The sequence below is a fragment of the Anopheles funestus genome, chromosome 3RL (assembly GCF_943734845.2).
Source record: "Anopheles funestus chromosome 3RL, idAnoFuneDA-416_04, whole genome shotgun sequence".
Taxonomy (NCBI): domain Eukaryota; kingdom Metazoa; phylum Arthropoda; class Insecta; order Diptera; family Culicidae; genus Anopheles; species Anopheles funestus.
In genome coordinates, this window is record NC_064599.1 from 6,849,313 (window position 1) to 6,870,453 (window position 21,141).

Genomic DNA, 21,141 nt, shown 5'->3' on the forward strand with positions numbered 1-21,141 from the left:
CAATCAACGTACCAATGCATTAGTGTATATCTTGTAGTTTTGCTGCTGGAATAACTTACCGAATAATTGCCGGCATCATCCAGTGTGGTGTGGTTAAACTTGATGATGTAGTAGTTCTCAGCCGTAAGGAACTTGATGCGATCGTCCTCCCGGATTTCCTTGCCATTGCGGAAGAAGCGGACGCTTGCCGCCGGCACAGCATTTACCTCGATCGACATCTTGAACTGTTCGTTCACCATCGCCGCCATATCGTGTGGTTTCGTAATGGTGGGAGGCGTCTTCACAACCAAATTAATGAACGTCGAGTCTTCGCCGAGCTCGTTCTGGGCCACGATCGAGTAGGCGCCCGCATCCGACGGTTGCACGTCTTTGATGACAAGCGACACTGACTCGGCATCCTCGTAGAGGAACTTGTACCGACCACCGGGTTCGATGATCGTACCCTCGTGGCGCCAAACGATCTCCGGCTTCGGATAGCCCTTGACCTTCATCTCGAGCAGCGCTTTGCCGCCGATTCGGGCCAACGCTTCCTTCGACTCAACCTCCAGGTGTGGCTTGGATGGTTCCTGCATGAGCTGATTCACTTGTCCCTGAACGGTTAGTTCAGCGCTACACTGGATATTACCCGAGGATGTCGCGGCAACACAAGTGTAAAGTCCAGCATCTTCGGGCTTTACATGCTGGAAAACAAGCGCCAGCGAGTCGGAATCATCCGCCATCAGCACCTTGAAGCGCTCCTCCGGATCGAACGCTATGCCGTTCTTCTTCCACACGAACTTGGTCTTATCATCCAGATTATCAAGCTCGGAGAACAGATCGAGCTGGTCTGCCACGAGCAGCTGGGCTTCGGTTTTGGTCGTACCGAACTTGTTCCAGGCCGTGCACGAGTACACGCCACAGTCTCCTTTATGCACCTCCGGTATGATCAGTTCGTAGAACCCGGTATCTGCATGGTCGCGGTTGATCTTCATGCGCTTATCGGTCTCTAAGATTTCCTTGTCATCCTTGCAGCTGTTTGGAGCGTATATTTATAGTTTTCGGAAGGGAATAGAATTAAAAGAGCAGACATGCAGTTGGCGACATGCAATCACTTGGAAGCCTTCTATGGTTAAGTCGACTACAGAATCGTGGCGCATGCCTTAATACTTACAATCGAACCTTCGGAGCTGGGTCACCCTTTACCTTGACCATGAAGGTAAGGTAAGTCTTCTCGATTACCTCGGTATCCTTCAGCTGAATGGAGAACACCGGTGAGTTCGATTCCGACATAGCCTTGCGCTGTTCAGGTGTCACTGTGGATGCAAACCGGAGTACAGTTTAAATGATGAGCGAAGGTGCGATGTGTAGCTGCCATGCACTTACGCGTTTCGACGATGAGCTGCGCCGTACAGGAAGCACTCTCTGTACCGTTGATGGCACGGGCGGTGTAAATACCACTGTCCTGTTCACGACAGTGCTGAATCTCAAGCGTGTACGACAGATCATCATTCTCCTTCGTGATTACACGGTCGGCTAGGCGATCATCTAGCGGTTTATTGTCCTTCAACCATTGCATGTTGGACAACTCGTCGACCTGCACACTGAACTTGGCATTTTCACCAGCTGTTAAGTATAAAAAAAGCCATTACTTCTCTGTATCGTACACGATGTATCTGATGAAGGATGGGTAGTAAGGAAACGTTTGTCCAGGAGTCAAAACCCAAACTCAGCATGAGGAGGATGAAGGATATAGAAAAAAGAACAACAGGGAGTTATCTTTATTGGAATGATTGGGCCCTGAAAGGAACGGACGGACATAAGCGTCACACGTATCGGACGTCACGGTACAAGAACAATTACAAAGGGACGGCACTGGTAGGAGTACTTAAAGCATATACTCTACAAAGCATGTATCTACAAAAGCGGAACGAATAGGGTTCCTTCTCAGGAAGGTTTAGTTTTTTTACTGACAATCTCCTATTTTCTGTCTCAGTATTTGATCGTCAGTAAGGAACGGGTTTGAAAAAAGCAGTAAGACAAGGGACTTGAAAAATCAGTACAATGAAAGCAGAAAGCAGTCGTTTGTCTTTATGACCTTTCAATACTTTTACAAAGTACAATAATTTCACGTTCTGCTCCGGAAGTACAATTGATGATGATCGGGGGGATAAATCCCCGCTAGGGAGGTTGTAGACTGTGCGTCTTGCTGGATGTGTCTGACAGGAAAGAAGAACAGGATGAACACTTACGCTCCACAGTGAGACCACGGATCGGTTTGATGAAGTGCGGCCGTATGTTGGTCGGTACACGGATCTTCTTCGTGTTGTTCGTCGACATCTTGGACTCGTGGCGCGTCTCTATCGCAGCTAGTTCTTTCTCGTGAGCTATATGGATGTTGCATGTACGTAGAGTCGGTAGAGAGCAGGGATGGAGGGTAAGGCATGTAAAATTGGGTTTTATAAGTTCGAGGTTGAAAGTGAACGTGTTGGAGAGGAATTGTATATGGGTGCGTGTGTGTGTTTGTGTACATATGTGAATGTGTCATATTAAGCCAACCATTAGGCATCGGTTACGTGTCGGATGGTGTTGTATGTCGAGTAGTAAGAGAATAGAAATTAAATAGAAAAAGAAGCATTCCATTAGAGATCGAGCTGTAAACGTTGCATCACAATAGTACAGGAAACGAAAAGTAAAGAGAGTTTGACAGACAGCCTTGTGAGAAATGATTGATCAGCACATGAGGTTGTGTGTGATGGATGATCTGTTAGTTGATTAGATATTTGATAAAAAAGGACACTTCTATGATCATAACAACACAGTCGACTTGGATAACCATCGAAACGACATTCAAGTACAACGAGCAACGTCGACGAACATTGAGCTATTAGTGACAACGAAGACGGATACGTGAGACAAACATTTGCTTGGCAGTAATGTTTTATAAAACATCCAATGATGTTCTACAACCTGTAGAAAAACATAGAGTGCGAATGATATCAAACTGGATACAATTTCGTTTCAAGTTGCAGGGTCACTACGATAAATGCACATTACACTACATTGAAGGATTTGCAAGATTTGGTGCTGGTTACGACACATAGACACATCTACGGAACATGACACAGTTCGATGCTGCTGCATTTGTACCTTCAGTGGTTTGACTCCTGCGTGAGGATAACCGCGACGAAGAGTAGCGCGAGTGCGCCGAACCGTACTGATCCTCCATTCTTAGCTCCTTCTCGATCAGCACTACGTTCGGATCGGCCGTACAGACGCGCGTACCAGTTACTGGATCCTCAACCGTGTATTGGTACTCGTACACCGGTTCCCGTGGACGTTTCTCTTCCTCCTGCTCCGGGATGACGATACTGTCGAACTCGCCCTGTTCCGCCTTGACGATCGTATCTTCCGCGTACAGGACGGTTTCGTCCGCCTTCTTGCAGATACTCTTGATGCCCTTTAGCTTACGGTGTGCGGCCGCAATCGAGAAGTCCGGATCGGGTTCGTTTATCTCACCGTCGAAGAAGGCCTGCGTTTTGCGCTCTAGCTCGTCCGTATTGACGACCAGCTTGCGGGTAATCTTTGGCGGAGGCGGTGGTGGAGGACGCTCTTTTTTGATGAACACCTCAATCGTTGCCTGATAGACCGGTGGTGGTGGAGGATCAAAGAACGTGGGCAACTGTAATGGTGGAGGGGTACGCTTCTTGTCTTCACGGCCGTCACCGTTACCTGCGTTACCCTCGTTACCGTTGGCGGAACCTTGTTGTCCTCCCTGCTCCGAAGGATCGGATGCTCCCTGATCGTCACTACCCTGTTCCTGATCTGTAGATTGATTGTTGGAGCCTTGATCTGGACCAGAAGTCGATTGGCTATTGTTGCTTTCTCCTCCTGTAGTGGTACTGGTGGCCGCTTTGTTAATTTGAGGAAGTTTTGGCTCAGTGCTTGTTTCTAGTACCGATTGTACGAGGTTTCTAGTGGCAGCAATTTGCTGCAGGAACTCCGAGGCCGTCTCCTTAATCTGCTGTATCTCGCGGATGCTTCGTTGTTCGAACTTACGCCGGATCTCTTGCTCTTCAAGCTCGCGTACACGCTTAGCCTCAGCTAGGGCCGCCTTTTCACGGGCGTATATTTCCTCTAGCTTACGGTTGAGTGCCTCCTCGCGCGACTTTTGCTCGACGACGCCTTCAACGGAAGCGTCCGGTTCGTCGGACACCGCCGCAGGTGTAGTACGACCTGTTGTACGTGCGGTATCCGCTATCATAAGATGAGAGGCGTAACAATCGAGTGGTAAAAATATTCAGATGGAAAGGGATATACAGTGATGCAATGTAACTCTTACACGATATAGGTACATGAGTTTTGAAATGAAATGAGTGGTGTGAGATGGATGAGAAAAGCAGCGAGTAGCGCAAAAGAAAGATAATACAAGATTGGAGAAGCAGTGGCCACTTACCTTTTCTGGTCGTAACAGTCTCTACCTTCTTGACACTTTCACTAGCCTTCTGAACGGTGGTTGTTTCAGTCTTCTTTTCTTGTACCTTGACTGCATCAGTCTTCTTTTCTGCCAGTTTCGGTGCCGGTTCGGTAGTTTTCTTCTCCGATTCCGGAGCCTTCTTGGGTTCGGTTACCTTCGGAGGGGATGCCTTCTTCGGAGACGGTGCCTTCTTTGTCGATTTTGGTGAGTCAGGACGGCGGGATGGTTCCTCCGTCTTGGTTGGTTCTGGAATCTTTGGAGTTTCCGCTGGTTTTGCCGCTTGTTGCGCTGGTTTCGGAGTTTCAACTTTTTTGATCGCTTCCGGAGCTTTTACAGGTTCTGGAACCTTAGCCGGTGCAGCAGTTTTCGTTGGTTCCACCTTCTTGGCTGGTTCAGGAGCTTTAGCTTGTTCGACAGGCTTGGCAATAGATTCTGCGGGCTTTATTGTTTTCGTCGACTCCGGAATCTTCGTCGGTGTAGAAGCTTTGGGTGGTTCAGCAGGTTTCACAGCTTTAACTGGTTCAGGAGCCTTTGCTGGTTCAGCTAGCTTCGATGCTGCAGCAGTTTTCGTTGGTTCAGCTGGTTTGGATAGCTCTGCAGGTTTCACTGCTTTAACTGGTTCCGGTGTCTTTGTTGGTTCAGCAGACTTAATTGGTTCTGTTGGCTTAGAAGTCTTGACCGGTTCAGCTGGCTTCGATACCTCAACAGTCTTAACTGGTTCAGGTACCTTCGCAGCTTCAGCTGGCTTTATTGGTTCAGCTTGTTTCACTGGTTCAGTCTTCAAAGTCTTAGCTGATTCAGCTACCTTTGCTGACTTCACCGGTTCAACTGGCTTTGATGCAGTCTTAGCTGGCTCAGGTGTTTTCACCGGTTCAACTGGCTTCGATACCGTCTTAGCTGGTTCAGGTGCCTTAACTGGTTCAGCAGGCTTGACAGTTTTAGCTGATTCAACAGACTTTACTGATTCAGATGCCTTCGTTGACTTGCCTGATTCAGCAGACTTCGATACGTCAGCAGACTTCACAGTCTTGGCGGGTTCAGGTGCCTTGACAGATTCAGTTGCCTTCACCGGTTCAACGGGCTTTGATACCTCAGCAGACTTCATAGTCTTGGCTGGTTCAGGTGTCTTCGTTGATTCAACTTTCTTTGCTAACTTCACTGGTTCAGCTAGCTTTGATGCCTCAACAATCTTAGCTGGTTCTGCTGACTTCACTGGTTCCGCAGGCTTTAGCGGTGCAGATGTTTTTGTTGATTCTACAGGCTTCTCCGACTTTACAGGCTCTGCAGTCTTCGCTGGTTCAGCAGACTTGACTGGTTCAACTTTAGTAGGAGCACTAACCGGCGTGGGTTTCACGCTAGATTCGATTTTCTTTGTATCCTCCTGTACCACTTTAACCGTCTCAGATACCTTTTCCGATTTTTCCAGTTTCGACTTATCGGATACCTTAAATGGAGCGGCTTCTTTTTTCGGTGATGGTGATTTCGGAGTTTTCGGTGTCTTTACCTTCTTCGGCGAGTCCGGACCTTTATCGCTTGCTGTTTTGGTCGCTTGTTCAGGAAGTTTAATTGCTTCGGGTATCTTCTTTTTCGTGTCCGCAACCTTTGCCACTTGCTCAATCTTAACTGTTTCTTGCGCTTTTGTAACTTCAACGCTTTTTTTGACTACTGTTTCCGATTGCGTAACTTCGGAAGTTTTGGTGAGCTGCTCAGTAGTAGCTGCTGATTCTTTTGCAACCTTCCCGGTGGTAGTTGTTTGCATGTGTTGTTCTTCCTTTTTGGACGCAACCGGTAACTTGGAGTTTGCGTATTCATCGGCGTTCTGTGATTGCTGTCGCTTGAACGCATACTTTGCCTCAATTTGTGCGATCTTCGATTGCGGTTCGTCGGCAGTTTGCTGTTGGCTTTGACTTTCCTGCGCTACAGTTACAGTCGTTTCCGTGGTCGTTTCGGTGGTTTTCATCTCCTGCAATTGCTGCTGCTGGCGTGCCTTAAGTGCGGCGTACTTCGATTCGATTTGTTGAATCTTGGAAAGGGATTCAGTTTGCGGAGTATCCGGCGTGTCCGGTTTCGTTTCAGCCGCACCAGTCTGGGCGGTTTCCATCGACTCCTTTACTAGTTCCTTCGCTTGCTGGATGTGAGCGGTATATTTCGACTCAAGCTGCTGTAGTTTCGAAAGTGGTTCTTGTGCCTTTTCAACCGTGACCGTAGAGACAACGGTTTGCTGATGCTGTTCTTGCACGGCAGCTGTAGATGTTTGCTTGATCGACTCTTCGCCAGAGGCACCGCTTAGAGATGACTTCCGGGCGGCAATCTTAGATTCGATCTGCTGTATCTTCGATACACTCTCGTCCTGCTTCTGAGCAGCATATTTAGATTCAATCTGTTGGATCTTCGAAACAGCTTCAACCTGCTGTACAGCACTCTGTTGTTGCTTCGTTACGGTGGTAGTGGTGCTGCTGGTTACCTGCTGCTGATGTTGCTCCTGCAGCAACAGTTCCTGCTTCTGCTTGAGTGCGGCAAACTTGGACTCAACGATCTGGAACTTGGCGTCGACAATGTCCGACTTCTGCTCGAGTTGCTTCTGCTTCAGTGCCGCGTACTTCGATTCGATCTGCTTAATTTTGTTCTGCTGTTCGAGCAGCTGTTGCTGCGTATCGGCGGTGGCCTCAACAACAGCGATCGATTCTTGCGACGAGCTGGCGGTCGAGCTTGACGATGCGGTCGACGAGATAGATACAGTCTTGCTTTCCGACTGCACCTTGCTACTCTTGGTGACACTTTCCAGCTGTACCGCTTGCTGACGTTTCACGGCCATGGAACGTTGCGCTTCGTGCTGTTCCTCTTTAACGGCAATGGACGATGTCGTAACGGAGGCGGCTTTCGTTTCCGACTGCACAACGCTCGACGCGGTAACGATGCTTTCCTGCTTGGTGTGCGTTAGGTCAAGCTTTTTGGCCGATTTCTTCACCTCGAATGCTGCCAAACGTTCCTGCACGGAAGCGGCCTTTTCCTCCTCTTCCTCGGTTGCCATTTCTTCGCCCAGCTGCTGCGGAAGATGCTGCTGCTGCTGTTGCTGCAGATACTGGATCTTCTGCAGCGCTTGGTGCGATTCATCTCGGCTTGTTTTGTGCTTAAACACCACATAGCTGTCCGCAATGTCGGACGGTTTGATGTTTTCATCCGTCTTGTGCGCTTCGATGCGCTGCGGCAGCTTGATGATGCTATCGTCGATGTTCGTCTGCGTCGGATCGAGCCGAAGATCATCGTTCGTATGTTCCTGCAGTGCGACCGCATTGCTTGCGTACTCGTTGATCTCGTAGATCCAGCGCTGTTTCGCCTCCTCGGAGTACGCGATCAGATGGACCGGGTCGCTACCCTTAGCCTTCGGCACTAGCTCGAACGCACGCGTATCAATATCCCGCAGCTCGCAATCCGGCAGCCGCACGATGTCCTTCAGGATGAAGATCGATCGTTCGTCCGACAGGCGCTTCACCTTGGTGATGAGGATGCGCGACTTGAAGAGGAACAGGTAGCGCTCCTTGATCTTGTTCTCCCGGTCCCGCACGCCAAAGTACTCGTGAGCGAGCACCCGTCCAAGCTTCTGCAGATTGCCTGGTGAAGAGTACGTGGTAAGGGGAGGAAGGGAAAACAGGTGGATATACACGGATTGTCACGCTTTTGTTTTTCTTTTTTGATGCGCCGATGCGCCGATTTGCATTTGCCTACCTCGGAATCCTTCGATACCCTCGAGGAATTTGTTGTTTGCCGCCCGGCTTGGTACCGAGAGCATCAGCTCGAGCGCCTTCTGGATGTCGAGCACATTCTCACCGAGTGCGGTCGAGTACTTGAGCAGTTCCTGTGCACCATATTTGTTTGTGTGTTTTTTTTATTATTATTTTTATTGAAGAGTTTTTGCAAGATGAACAGCAGAATATGAGTCAGTAATGCCAACAAAACATCTGGCGTGAGCGTAGGTATGTGTCGGACTGATTGTGTGCTGAGACATTGAGACTGTTGGGATGGATGTTCTTCTATACCAGAACGCGTTGCTGATTGTTGAATTTTACGTTTTATTTATGTTTTTTTTTTTACTTTCAAACTGTGCAGTGTGCTTTGTATGCCTTTTTGAAACAATTTTTCAAGCCATTCTAGAAATATTTTAATTTAGCGAAGAGAATCGTGCGTCTAATTAAAGCATTAAAAACAAAATGAGCCAAACTGGTTATCGATAGATGAATTATTTGAAGCGCCATTGAACGAATAATTGCTTCCCTTTGTGTAGTGTTGGTGATGCGTAGTAAGCAGCAAGAAAATACCAAAACACTCACTCATAATTGCATCATCACTGAATCACCGTCTGGTCTCACGGTGAGAGACACAAACGAAAAAAATTTTCGTTAACCAAACCACAATCCATCATTCCGGTGGGTTTTGCTTGCGAATACGTCAAGGTATTTTGTCCCATTGCGTCATAGGTTGGGAATAGAACAAAACAACGCAACTGTGAAGGAATGAATGTACATTCATCGTGACTGAAGTAATGCCTACAGACGGAACTGTATCTAATAATAAAGATTGTTCCCATACTGTCTGAATTACAAGGTGTAAATGTAAAATGTATATAAATCTCTCACAAGATACTAAAGCAAGGTATTCAGATAGGTCAGTGCATTTAATATTTGCTTCCTGGATGCTTTTCTAGCGGCAACTCTTGCGTACTGAATCGATGGTTTGAATGTTAAAAATGGCTCGTTTTTCCTTTCCCTGGAACAATTCTAAATTTAGCACTAGAGAAACCGTTCGGTGTTTATTTGTTTATCATTCGGCTTGGGTCGATCGCCGATCGATCGACTATGCTGTGTTTGTCTATGTTGTGGTGAAGGTTAATGTTGGTTTTTCAATTCTTTATTTTTCGAAACTGAGGAGATAGCTTGCTGATGTTTATAAGGTCATATTTTTTTCCTTTATCAAGTGTCTTTTGTTCCAACAGGCTTTAAATCGGTGTTAGTAGTATGAATTGCTTTTGATCGAATGCATGCTGCTTGCGGTTTTAGCTCAGCTGATTAGTTGCGCTGTGGTTAGATGAGATGGGATGAAAATCTCGAGGATGAATCGATTGATGTTGATTTGAATGTTTAAATGTGTGCGTATTCTTTTTAACGATAAAGGCTTAAAGGCAAGTAACATCTTGCGGTCACCATTTCGCTCGCCATTTGTCGGCGAGGCTTACCTTGAAGAGAAGTTTGTAATCGTTGATGCGCTGGATCGGTAACTTCAGATGTTCGGTGAGACTTTTATCGTCGTCAATATTTGCCGAAAGCTCCTACGGTGAGAACCAACCAGAGGTTGTACACGCACACGAAAACAAACACAGAGAGAGAGAGAGAGCAAGAAAGAGAACGGAAAAAATACATATTGAACTTTTAATTAACTTGATCACAAATATTCACTGACACACGGGACGGACACACATTAGTAGAATTCCACTGCAAGAGTTGTGTCACTTAAACGACTCATCGCTTCTTCACTGCACACATTTTCTACACTTTAATGTCGAATATTTTCTTCTTAACACTGCAGTGAGTTCGCAGCGGAGGGTTAGCGATAGAAGACTTGCAATAAATTAACCAGATTGTCAGTAGAAACGGTAATGACTCGACCGTTCGAGTGGGTGTAGCCACACATTTGGAGCACGGTTTTGGTATTAAAAATAGTTCGGTTGATAAAACGGAACGAATGTGAGTTAAATTTCGTTTCAGAGGGAGTAGTAAATCGATCGAATCATCGGTCGCCGACTAAACATCGGTGACTATTTTTAATCATCTTCCATCGGATCTTCTTGATGGAGATGGAATATTGTAACGATCTTATCTGTTTGGCGCAAGAGCCGCACGATCGTGTGTATTTTAACCGAAATCGTACAATGTTTTTTTTCCAAAAATAAATCTTTCAAAATAATTCTAAACAAATGGCACCGGACAAAGGTCAACCGGACGTGTGAGACAGAGAAAAAAATAAACCCATTAAAAGTCGGTCATTAGTATGCGGATAGAGGCCAAGGTTGACATCGTGACCATTCACGAAGCATATGTTTACCGGGTGCCGGGTATATGTGACCAGGCGACCAACCAGAGCATCTGGAAAAGGGCCCAATGGGCGTAAAATAATAACCCATTTCTGCCCGCTGTGACCCCCAACTTTCAGCAGCTGACGATCAGATCAACCCTAAACCCGCCTACGAAGGTAACATCAACTGATGACATATTCGCTACGGCCCAGGCAGCAAGCAAACAGGGGTTTATTTTCTATTTTGCGGAGGCAGGTCCGACGTCGACATTAGTCAGGTAGCGCTGAGTAACGTGCTGTGTCGTGGGAAGTACATTGATCGCAAGCCAAACAAATACAACATTCACCAAATCTAACGACACTTTTGCACAGCCACTGGGAAATGTGTGAGGTAATGGTAACCTTTCACGTCGTATGCGGTTCATTTCACGAGCGTAATATTTTACCACACCAACCAGTGGAAGGTTGTTTGTTCCGTTCCGACATTGCTTAGACTGCAAGGATCTGCTACGGGTGTGTGATGGAAGAGCTTTGAGTGAAATGTGACCTTCAACGAGACAGTATGTAGAGCAATGTCGGCAAGAAAATGTTTGTTTTTCATTTTGGAACGAGAGCAGTTAGAAAATTAGGAAAAAGTTTATGACTTAAAAATGGCTCAAAATTATTTGTAACAGTAATATAAGGACGAATTAAATTTTAAATTTTTAAATTTTTACTTTAATGGAGACGCCCAGTACTTCAAGTAAGTGTAAGTATAAGAAAGTAGTAAATGCAAATGTTGGTTTATTGCTACAACTTTTTTCATATGAAGCAATAATTTTCAATTAAATCATTACATTTCGAATAAGAAAACGTTTATATACATCATTAAAGTACATTGTGATCATGTAATGGAGACGCCTGGTGGATGAAATGAATTTTCAATCGTCAGTAGATAATAGTAATATGAAACACAAACAAGGTTTATAAAATAAAACCATTAGTCTGTAACAGGTAGTTAATGTTAATATAATTATTCTTATGCTAATATCAGGGCGAATTCGCCTATAGTTCCGAACGGCTTAACCATATGGAGACGCCTGGTGGCTTGTATAAAAAGAAGCTTTAACATCCAGTGTTTTGATATTTATATTAGAAATGAATATTTTTAGCAAGATAAACCCATCGTAGCAGCGAGGGAATCCATCATGCAGCATGTTTTGCTAACATATAAAGCAATATTTATCCACTTTTTTGTTTTGCAATCTTTTGACGCACACAGGTTCTAATTTTTCTTCCCTTACGACACGTTGGCTAAATTTATGTGCCTTTTTGCTCTGTCTCTTGCCTAGTTCGTCCGTTGAATGATTTAAAGGTTTTGAATGAGTTTGTTTATTCGTTGAAAGTTTTGCATCTTTCGTAAAGCAGAACGCGCACAGTTGTCAAATGCGTACGGCATCGCTCGGAACGGAAGGTGATAACGCAATGCTTCCTGTGTATTCCCTGTGTGGCCTACAGTTTCCTTCCCTGACCTGTTACCTCGCGGTGGTTAGTTTGGTTTGGTTTTGGGTCTGGTCGCAGGCTGGTTGCTTGGTTGTTATAAATAAAATCCGTTCCGTTTCGCGCTTGGGACGACATGTGTAATTAAAGCTGTCGTGAACGTGGACGGTTGTCTTCTGTTTTGTCGTGTTTCTAATAAGCTAAAGCAAAGTACAACCAGTCCTAACCAGCGGGAGGATAAAACGAGTTTTGAGTTAGGAAAATATAAACCGCTTTTATAAAAAAATAATATTATTCTTTTAGAAGTAAAGTATAAAAAGTGGAAAAATGTTTCACTATATGAGACTACACTGTTTGTTTTTTCGGTTATTGCGTGGGTGAACGTGACGTCAATAAGAGGGTTGATTTTTTTAATTTTTTTTTTCACTTTTTGCACACTTTTTCTTCTCTCTTTCTCTTTCCATTACTCTCTTCGTTCCACAAACACATACAAGAGGAAACTAGGAACTTGTGCGGATTATATCAGCGCTCGATTTAGAAAATGATTTATATTCTCAAGCTCAAGTGGCCGTCGTGTTGCATTTGATTTCCACCCCCATTTCACCTTTTCATGAAATATTTTATACTATTTCCAACATTATTTTGTCAAATACACAGCACTGTTTAATTAAAATCGCATTTTTTAATAACACAGACAGCTTTCGCAGCCACAATCCGTCGCGATACATTGCAATATCTTTTTTACACACATTACAAAAACCACCATCATTTGTACAAAAATAACACAAAACTTTGAACGCTAGATACTTTCTCCACCAACACAGAAAGGGGACCATTTATGCAAGCACTTGTTTTTTTTTCGTTGTACGTTGATATCAACGATTATGCAATAATTTACCAACTCGTTAATAATATTTTCCGTTAGGAAAGCTAATAAACATTTTTAAACTCACTTTATAAAACCTTTTTTCTATTTTCTATTTTTGAAGACTACAACAGATTCGAATTAGCGAAGCTTCGTAGCCCGTATAATCGACAGGGAAAAATGAACAAAATCACGGTCACACTCGTTATCGTTTCGTGATCGCGACTCCAGAAAAACTCATATAAAAAAACGCACTCACACACACCGAACCGAACCGAATCCCTTGTACAATCACCGGACGGGACGGAGGCGCGTCGGTGGATTTTTTTTCCCACGGACACGACGGAACCTGACGGGCGGACACAATCTGTTTCGCGGTTTGCTCCGGATCGATCTTTCCACTGGCAGCTTTGAAGTACGACTGAAATTCGGCCACCCCATCGACCGTGAGCGAAAAATATAGATATTCTAAAATTACGTCCGGACCGAAAAATTTCCCTACCGTCAAGCGCGAGAGCATTGTGGCGCGTTCGGTGTGTTGGTTGTGGATTACGTGCTGCATAGCCGGTTGGCAGGGCGAGTGGAAAAGCGGTGTGAAGGAGAGAAGTTTCGCCCAACGAGAGAGAGAGAGCGAGAGGTAACAGGTGGTACGAAGCGTAACGTAACGCGTGAGCCAGGTCTGTGGTTGGTCTGGTGTGAATGTGTTCGTTTTCGGGAGGCGCGTTACCAAGACATATCGTCAACGTGCCGATGAAGGGAACTATTTGTCGGCCATTGGCCATACGGATGCCAGAGAACGATCGACATGATCGGCCGAACGAAACAGAAACGATCTGTTCCTGACGTCAAAATCCGCCCAGCATATGCTGGATTATTGCTTCACACAGCACCAAATATGTTTTGTGAGGTGTAACAAAAAATACTAATATGCTCTGAATTGCCCTCCTGAAGGTTAAGCGCATCATGGATGGAGAGAGTGTGCTGTGCGTGTGCTGGTGGCATTGATTTTTGAAACAGCGCCTGCCGACGTTAATGTCGGATGCCAGGTTGATAATTTTTTGGTTCGCTGCCATCTTGGTGGAGCAAAACAAAACAGAAGCACAGGATAGGGAGTGAAACAAAAAAATGCAAACCGAAAGACTGCCGAAAATTGTTCACCTTGACTCATATCTGTCCCGTTTGCGGTGGAGTGTGAGATGATAAAATTATACGCTTCTGCATTCAAGTGCCAGGAATGTGACACATCTGGGTGGTTGCAGTATAAGCTGGCGCCATTCGTTCAATGTCCCGAGCAGCAGTGATGTTGTTAAAAGCAGCGTTCTTAATTAAAAGTAAACACTGAACCCAATGCAGCACAATTATAGAAATATAGATTTAAAGTATAACGACCACATTGTGGGAAATATTTTTCTTTTTTCAAAACAAATAAATTATAAATCGATAGGCTGTACAACAAATTGAATCAAAAATGGTGTGAAGCTTTTAAGAACACCGTCAAGTAAATACACAAAGAGTAAAATGAAAATTTTCATCTACTTTATATCTTTACATCTCTCCTTTTTTTAGCTTCCCATAAATTCCACAAACAAATGAGGCATTATAAATGGATGAACAGGGATGTTATGCGAACAACACTTTCGAAACAAGTTGAAGAGTAAAAAAAAAACGCTCACACAAAAAACCGGCTTGTATTTATGAAGCAATGAAGAAAAATATATTTTTTTTTTTTTGAAGAAGAAACAGATTTACACATGTTCTTTTAAAAAATGTCTTCCCACACACCGAGATCTTCACCATTTTTCCGATCACTGACATCGGCGCCAGCTGTTTGCCATTTTTTCGCAAATCGATCTTCCGCTTTCAGGTTCGTACAGTTGACCGGAACGAAGCGAGCGGATGAAAGGGGTCAAGAAACCTAATAACCACCACCCAGTTCGGTGGGTAAAATATGCTTGCGTCTGCTGTGCTGTGTGCTTTAATTTTAGACCAACTTAATCAGACCAAAATCCAAACTCAAGCCTTTCCGCTCAATAAAAAAGCGACAGAAAGTGAACGCTTTAAGCTGATTTTGTGTTGCGTTGTTCGGTTGATCTATTCATATTAAATGAACCATACTAACATAGAGCAATAGTTAAATGGAGTGAAATGAAAATAGGGGAAACGGAATTGTAATTTGATGCGAAAGGTTTTTCCCTTTTTTATTTGAAACTTTCATCAACGGATTGTGACAGATTCGCATGATGGTTTGCTGCGACGGTCTGTTAATTGATCGAGCGGTAAAAGTTAATGAACGGCCACGAACGGATCGTTCGAAGGAAACCATTTTACCGGCACTTGAAGACGTCCGCATGAAGTAACGCACAACCACATGCACGAGCGTTAATTGTGCCCCTATTGTATAATAGGTACAATAATTCCGTCAACCATTAAACTGTACATTGCCTCCTTGTGACCCGGTGTGACATAACCGTAGACAGGTTTTGATGTGTTTTCTACCCCAGATGTTGCAACGATCAGGCACGTACACGGGCAGGATTAAAGCGGACATTGTAATGGGGCAGGGTACGTTCAACAAACAGGGAAAACGGCAATCCCATTTACATGCTCGGTGGCTTTTTTTCGCTATAAAGTCAAAAAATAGAAACCTAATCCGTTGGTCCGTGTACACGGCCGTGTGGTGCGACAGTCCGGCAACGTACAGTTTCCGGCAGCAACCGATTGGCTAACAAGTGTGTGCAGCCTGTGTGTTGTGACCGTCAACCAATCCCGGGGCTCGACACACGGACACACTGTTTGCCTGCTGTCCGTTGCTTCACATCACACACACGCGCGTTTGACAGCTGTCGGATGATCTGCGGGAGCGGCAGGACCAGACAGGGTTGGATGCGAGGTTGTACAACTCTTATTACGTCGGTTGGTGAAATTGTGCCGAACATCATCGGATTGATGTTTGCATTTCCGTCATAGGAGCATTCGGCTACAAACTTGCAATACGAAGGGTTTTTTGTCTGAAGCATTCACAGTTAATCTTCCTGAGCGATCGTATATTAAGCAAAGCGGACTAATCCCAGCCTCGTCGCAGATAATTTCCGGTTAGTTTTCCGGCATCGGATCAGTCGAACAACGATCTCTGATCGTTAGCGTTTGTTTTTGTTCTTAGATTCAATGTTGAATACAAAGCAACACTTCCAAACATAAGAGATCGAGAGATTTCAAATGTGAGAGAGCTGTAAGCTAAATTTACGAATATTCTTTTGCTCACTTCAACATTAAACTTTGATCCGAGAAGAATTGGTTGTGTGCTTACAAAATCCAGCGTTGTTGGATTCATTTCTAACAGATGGCGCTAGCGGCAGTGAAGAGAGTATAAACAGCTTCAGACTTGAAGTAGTAAATCAGCTTCATAAGCTTGAAAACTGAGGGAGTAAAAGATTCGCATATAAACTTTAGCTGTTTAATCTACAGTGACTTGAGTTATAATATGTGTAGAGAAATAGCTTATGAGAAATTTGGTGACATGGACTCATTCGTGTCATGTACTAATGATACTGAATAATTTGCATACTGAATTTGGTATTGCAATATTTTGATAATTAAGATCAAATCTTCAAATTCGGATAAAAAATTATCATCGATAGTTCTCTTTACATCAGTTACATACCATAAAGAAGTCTCGAATAGCATCATTCGACGCGAGGAACTCTTGTGCAACCGGTGCATCTCGGCAGTACTTTACGTGCTTGTCGAAGTCTCGCTCGAGTCGCAGAAACGTTTTGCCGATCATCTTCGGATTGTTTGCGTAATACTTAACGCCCTCGATCAGCACCCTGCGAGCAATAAAGGCGTACTAAACCATTAGTATCCAATTTTCATGGCAGGTAATAAAACTGATCGCACACTTACGTATTGTGAAAGTCCGCAATCTGCTTGAAGTTGTTAAAGATGTCATCCTTATGATCGCGCACCACCCGCGGCACCTTGTTGTCCTTGTTGTCGATGTACTTGAGGTAGTTGTCGACGACCTGCTGGAGGTCCTTGGCGAACTCTTCCTCCGTTTCGACCAGCTCACGGACCACCGCTCTGGTAATGGAAATAATCTTCAATAACCAACTCTACACAAAACCACATTTAATGCAAGAACTCACTCTCGTCGATAGGCAGCATCGTTAGACTTTTCGCCAAACACGGCCTGTTCGGTATGGTTGATGTCCAGCACGGACACCGGTATCCAGCCGGCTTTGGCATTATCATCACCGTCAAAGATTCGTACTTTCCACCTTGTATTGGGGATGAAATTTCAAGAACACTTAACAACGAAAATTCCAAACCACACACTCAAAACACTCCATACTTCTCGTTCGGTTTCGGTTGATACGGTGGCTGTGGACTGACGCTACGTCGATGGGACGAACTCTGGTGGTTCTTCTTCGGCTTCACCGCCAGCTTGTGCCTCGAGGCCGAGCTGTCGAGCCGATCCTCGGTCTGACCGATGTTCATCTGCGGATCGAGCTTGGGCTTCCTGTCGATTGAAGATGGTTGCTTTCCGTTCATGAGCGAATGAATCATTAAAAACCATTATACTTACTTTGCCGCATTGACTGCCGAATCGCCCATGTCGAGGACCTCGACCAGATCGCCAATTCGCACCGAGATCGAGTCTGGTCCTTCGGCATCGTAGTTTTTGTTCACAACCAAAATATCGTACATCTGCGCGTAGATGGAGCAGAACAGAAAGGATTAGTCGAATGTCATGCAGGGATGAAATATAATGAAAATTAATGATTCTGATCACCAGATGGGTGCCAAAAATTACCTTCAATGAACATCCTGGGATAGTTCATGTGCAACTACCCAGGTGACTAATTTTTTTCTTTAATATTCTATTTTGTAAATTACACATTAAGATAATAACAACCAAAGAACTTGTAGCTTACTCCCAAAGTTATGCAATTCACAGCACAAATGGTTCCTTTTATTATTGTGGTTAGTATTCTTGTCACCCGGGTAGTTTTTGGACCGATACCTTTGGCAATAGTATACTTCTTCAGAGTTATGTACAAACACGATCATGTTCTTCGCTTTTTTTCGAGAATCTTTTTGGCATCTCTAGTTGACTAAAGCTGTTCATCTATTTCAAACACATAAAAACGAAAGAACGTGTTGGCAGTGATTCCGCATCCCAAATAGTACACGTACCATTCGGGGTGTTAATTTGCGGGAAAACCCAAACCCCATGTACGCTTCAATACCAATCTTACGGCAGTAGCGACTGATATGTGATACTTGTCGGACGGACGCTCTGGTTTAAAAAGTAAAAATTAATCTTAAATGATTAATTTATTGCACCGGATTCGATTTCTTCCGTTTCGTGTCATGGTTCCCTTTTTTAATTCCTTCGCGGAAAACAGATTAGAGATTCACGACACAAGTATCGCTCTGGTGGACAACCTTCTTGTGCGACAGATGAGTATCACACTAATGAGACCATAAATCCGTCAACCCCACAATCGTTACAATTTATCAAATGCTCGTTTTTATATCATTCGGATGGGGATTTGTTGTATTTGGGATCCACTCCCAGATCGTTTTGGCACACCTCCAGTGGGAGGATTTGAAAGGGGTTGTTGGGGAAAAAAATCACTTAAAACTAGCACCATTTTTACACCCTTATTTGTCGCCATTCGCTGACAGATTTAAGAATACAGCAACGTATGAGATCATAATGTCCTAGAGAAGATAAATCGATAGCGAAGATTCTTCCTTTACGAAGATGATCATATCACTACGCTTGATCGAGTCTAATTGAGATCGATTTCTATCTAAAAACACCAACGATAGACGTCATCCTCGTCAAGTTACGAGATCTTATCCAAGGTAGAAATAAACTGCAGGAATATTTCAATTTCGTTTTTAACTTAACAAAAAAAAAAAAATACAGCGAGAATTGTTGGTCCGTGTTTTGCTAATTGGCGCTCTGTCAGAAAACTGTCAGAAATGGTGTGCTGACAGTCAACCGCTCAATGATTTGGTAGAAATTTCGTTCGATGCGCCAAAAATGGGTAGTCATTTTTTTCCAAACAAAACAGGAGATAAAAAAGAATAATAATAAAAACATCTTCTACACAAGATGACATTTCCTGTGACATGTGACCTCGTTTCGTGAGTTCTACTACTTCCACACTAACATTCGTACCACCTACAGAGAGAGTGGTGGATAAGTCTTCCTCTAGATGGCGGTATTATTCGTTCGGTCATATTTGACCTAGTCCCGGGCATACCTTGACCGTGGTGTTCTAGTTACGTTCCGGGTGAACCTTCACTTCTGCTAGGAAAAACAATTTTCCCCCACAAAAACCCCAGATTGGGAATGAGCAGGTTGCGATCATCAATTTGTACTTCGGTTATATTTAGCCTCAAAGTGTTACCATTTCCGATAAGTAATGTGATAGTTTGTGGTCAGTAATCTGGGCGCGTCTGGATACACTACACACTCGCAGAATCGCCAAATCGCAAAATCCAAGCGAAGGAAGCGAAGTGGAAGAGAACGTATATTATTTACGAAGCTTTTTATCTCACCCAGCATCCCACCTTTGTATTGTATCGGCCCAAGGTGTACCGGCGTCTATCGGTGGTGATTGTTTTTGTTGATCGTTCGGATCTGTTTACGGTGGAACAGAAGAAAAACAACCGCACCATCGATCCACCAGCCGATGCGGCTCCGATGTTTTGGTCAGCAAAGAGGAATGTGATTTGAACTCTAGTTTGTAACGCAAATTAAATGGATTTAGGGCCAGCCCGTATGATGGCTGTGGATAAGTGATCGAATCAAATGACGTCTACGGTGCCATATGGTTACAGTTTAGCAGCGATGATTAAGGGATGATCATTTAAGGTATGATATAGATCGCAAAGGTGTTAATATGAAAATGAGTAAGAAACATGTAATAAATTCCCCTGAGAACGATAAATTTGAGAAATAATTGGTCAAAAATGTATTTCCAATATTTTAAGCATTCAACAATTTTGGGGTGAAATTTCTCACACAAAATAATCGATTTATTGTTGGAATAAGGTGGGCTTGTTGTATATATCATCCAACATTCCAGACATCCAATATAGTGCATAGGGCATAGGGTACACAATATATTCTTCACAATGTATTTTTGCCACAATTTCACTGCCTACCCTAGTAGGTGTTCGACTTCATACTCTACTACTTCATACTCTACTAACTCTAGTACGTGTTAGACTTCATACAACAAATCTACTTATAATTCACTTCTGCAATTCATAACCACCTGCTATTTTTATTTCCATTTTCGAATCACTAATGAATCAACCATTAACTTTGTTGCCCTTCCCTTGCCCTTAAAGTACAAACTGTTGTAAGTACATAAATAGAAAAGGAAAAACTACTAGCGCAGAGGTATTATTTTACCAACCAACAGTACTCTTACGACCACCCACTTTTGTATCACTGTCACTGTCAGAGAAATTTGCGCTACCGAGTATACGACATTGCAGGTCGTTAACCATTTCGCTGCTCAGTGTTTGCCTCCTGACCTGTGAGCATCACCCTTAATGATGGGAGATTTGAAAATTTGAAGTACACCACCGGCTGCTCTTGAGTCATGTCCAATTTCTCCCTATCAGCACATTCGGCCGAGAACGGCTAGGTAGGCCAATGAATCACCTTGGACTTGTCAATCAGTTCGTGCGACTGAATTGCTTTCAAAGAAAATCCGTTTCCATACAAACCAAATTTTCTGCACTCTATTAGCACGCTTTGGTTAGTGTTTTGAGTAATATTTCACCGTACGAAGAAAACTGGATTGGTTGGGAAGAGAAAATCGAACGTAGACACAACCATGACTTCAAGGTTCTGCACCGCTTCGCAATGATCATCGGCTCGGAAGTGTCGATCATATTTCCCAAAACATAAATGCCAAACCGGATCAACACAGGGTGCCCTACCCTCGGTTTGTTTGCTCTCAAACCTTCCCGCTAACGGCGCTCCCAGATATTTATGCGTTCTCTGCCTATTAGTTGCCTGTTCGGAGCCACTGCGAAAATAAATAATAAGTAAAGTTTATTTTCGGACTCGTCTGCAAGTGCAGAAGCGAATTTCCTTTGCACGCACGCACGCACGTCTTTACGCGTTTTCGAGATATCCAGCAGTCGGCGGAACTGTGCCAACTATTAGCATTCACTTTTAACGGACTGATACTGATCGTGATCGTTTGAGTGGTAGTCGGGGTTTTTTTTTTAATTTTAATTC

General features: G+C 44.0%; 1 protein-coding gene across 8 annotated transcripts in view; it reads right to left on the reverse strand.

The window, feature by feature from the left end:
* Nucleotides 1-21,141, reverse strand: part of LOC125769899 (obscurin) — a 55,636-nt gene that overhangs the window by 13,632 nt on the left and 20,863 nt on the right. For 3 of the 8 annotated variants that reach the window (XM_049438929.1, XM_049438925.1, XM_049438928.1), the window contains exons 3-15: nt 17,449-17,570; nt 17,215-17,382; nt 17,009-17,140; nt 16,767-16,943; nt 16,525-16,690; nt 9,684-9,776; nt 8,180-8,309; nt 4,433-8,065; nt 3,127-4,233; nt 2,229-2,363; nt 1,363-1,602; nt 1,151-1,292; nt 60-1,011 (exon numbers count right to left, since the gene is read on the reverse strand). In XM_049438929.1, coding sequence (XP_049294886.1) covers nt 60-1,011; nt 1,151-1,292; nt 1,363-1,602; nt 2,229-2,363; nt 3,127-4,233; nt 4,433-8,065; nt 8,180-8,309; nt 9,684-9,776; nt 16,525-16,690; nt 16,767-16,943; nt 17,009-17,140; nt 17,215-17,382; nt 17,449-17,570 — 7,197 coding nt within the window. Of the gene's footprint in view, nt 1-59; nt 1,012-1,150; nt 1,293-1,362; nt 1,603-2,228; nt 2,364-3,126; nt 4,234-4,432; nt 8,066-8,179; nt 8,310-9,683; nt 9,777-12,951; nt 13,274-16,524; nt 16,691-16,766; nt 16,944-17,008; nt 17,141-17,214; nt 17,383-17,448; nt 17,571-21,141 lie in introns of those variants that run through there. The other 5 variants (XM_049438930.1, XM_049438926.1, XM_049438932.1 and 2 more) reach the window with 5 other exon arrangements.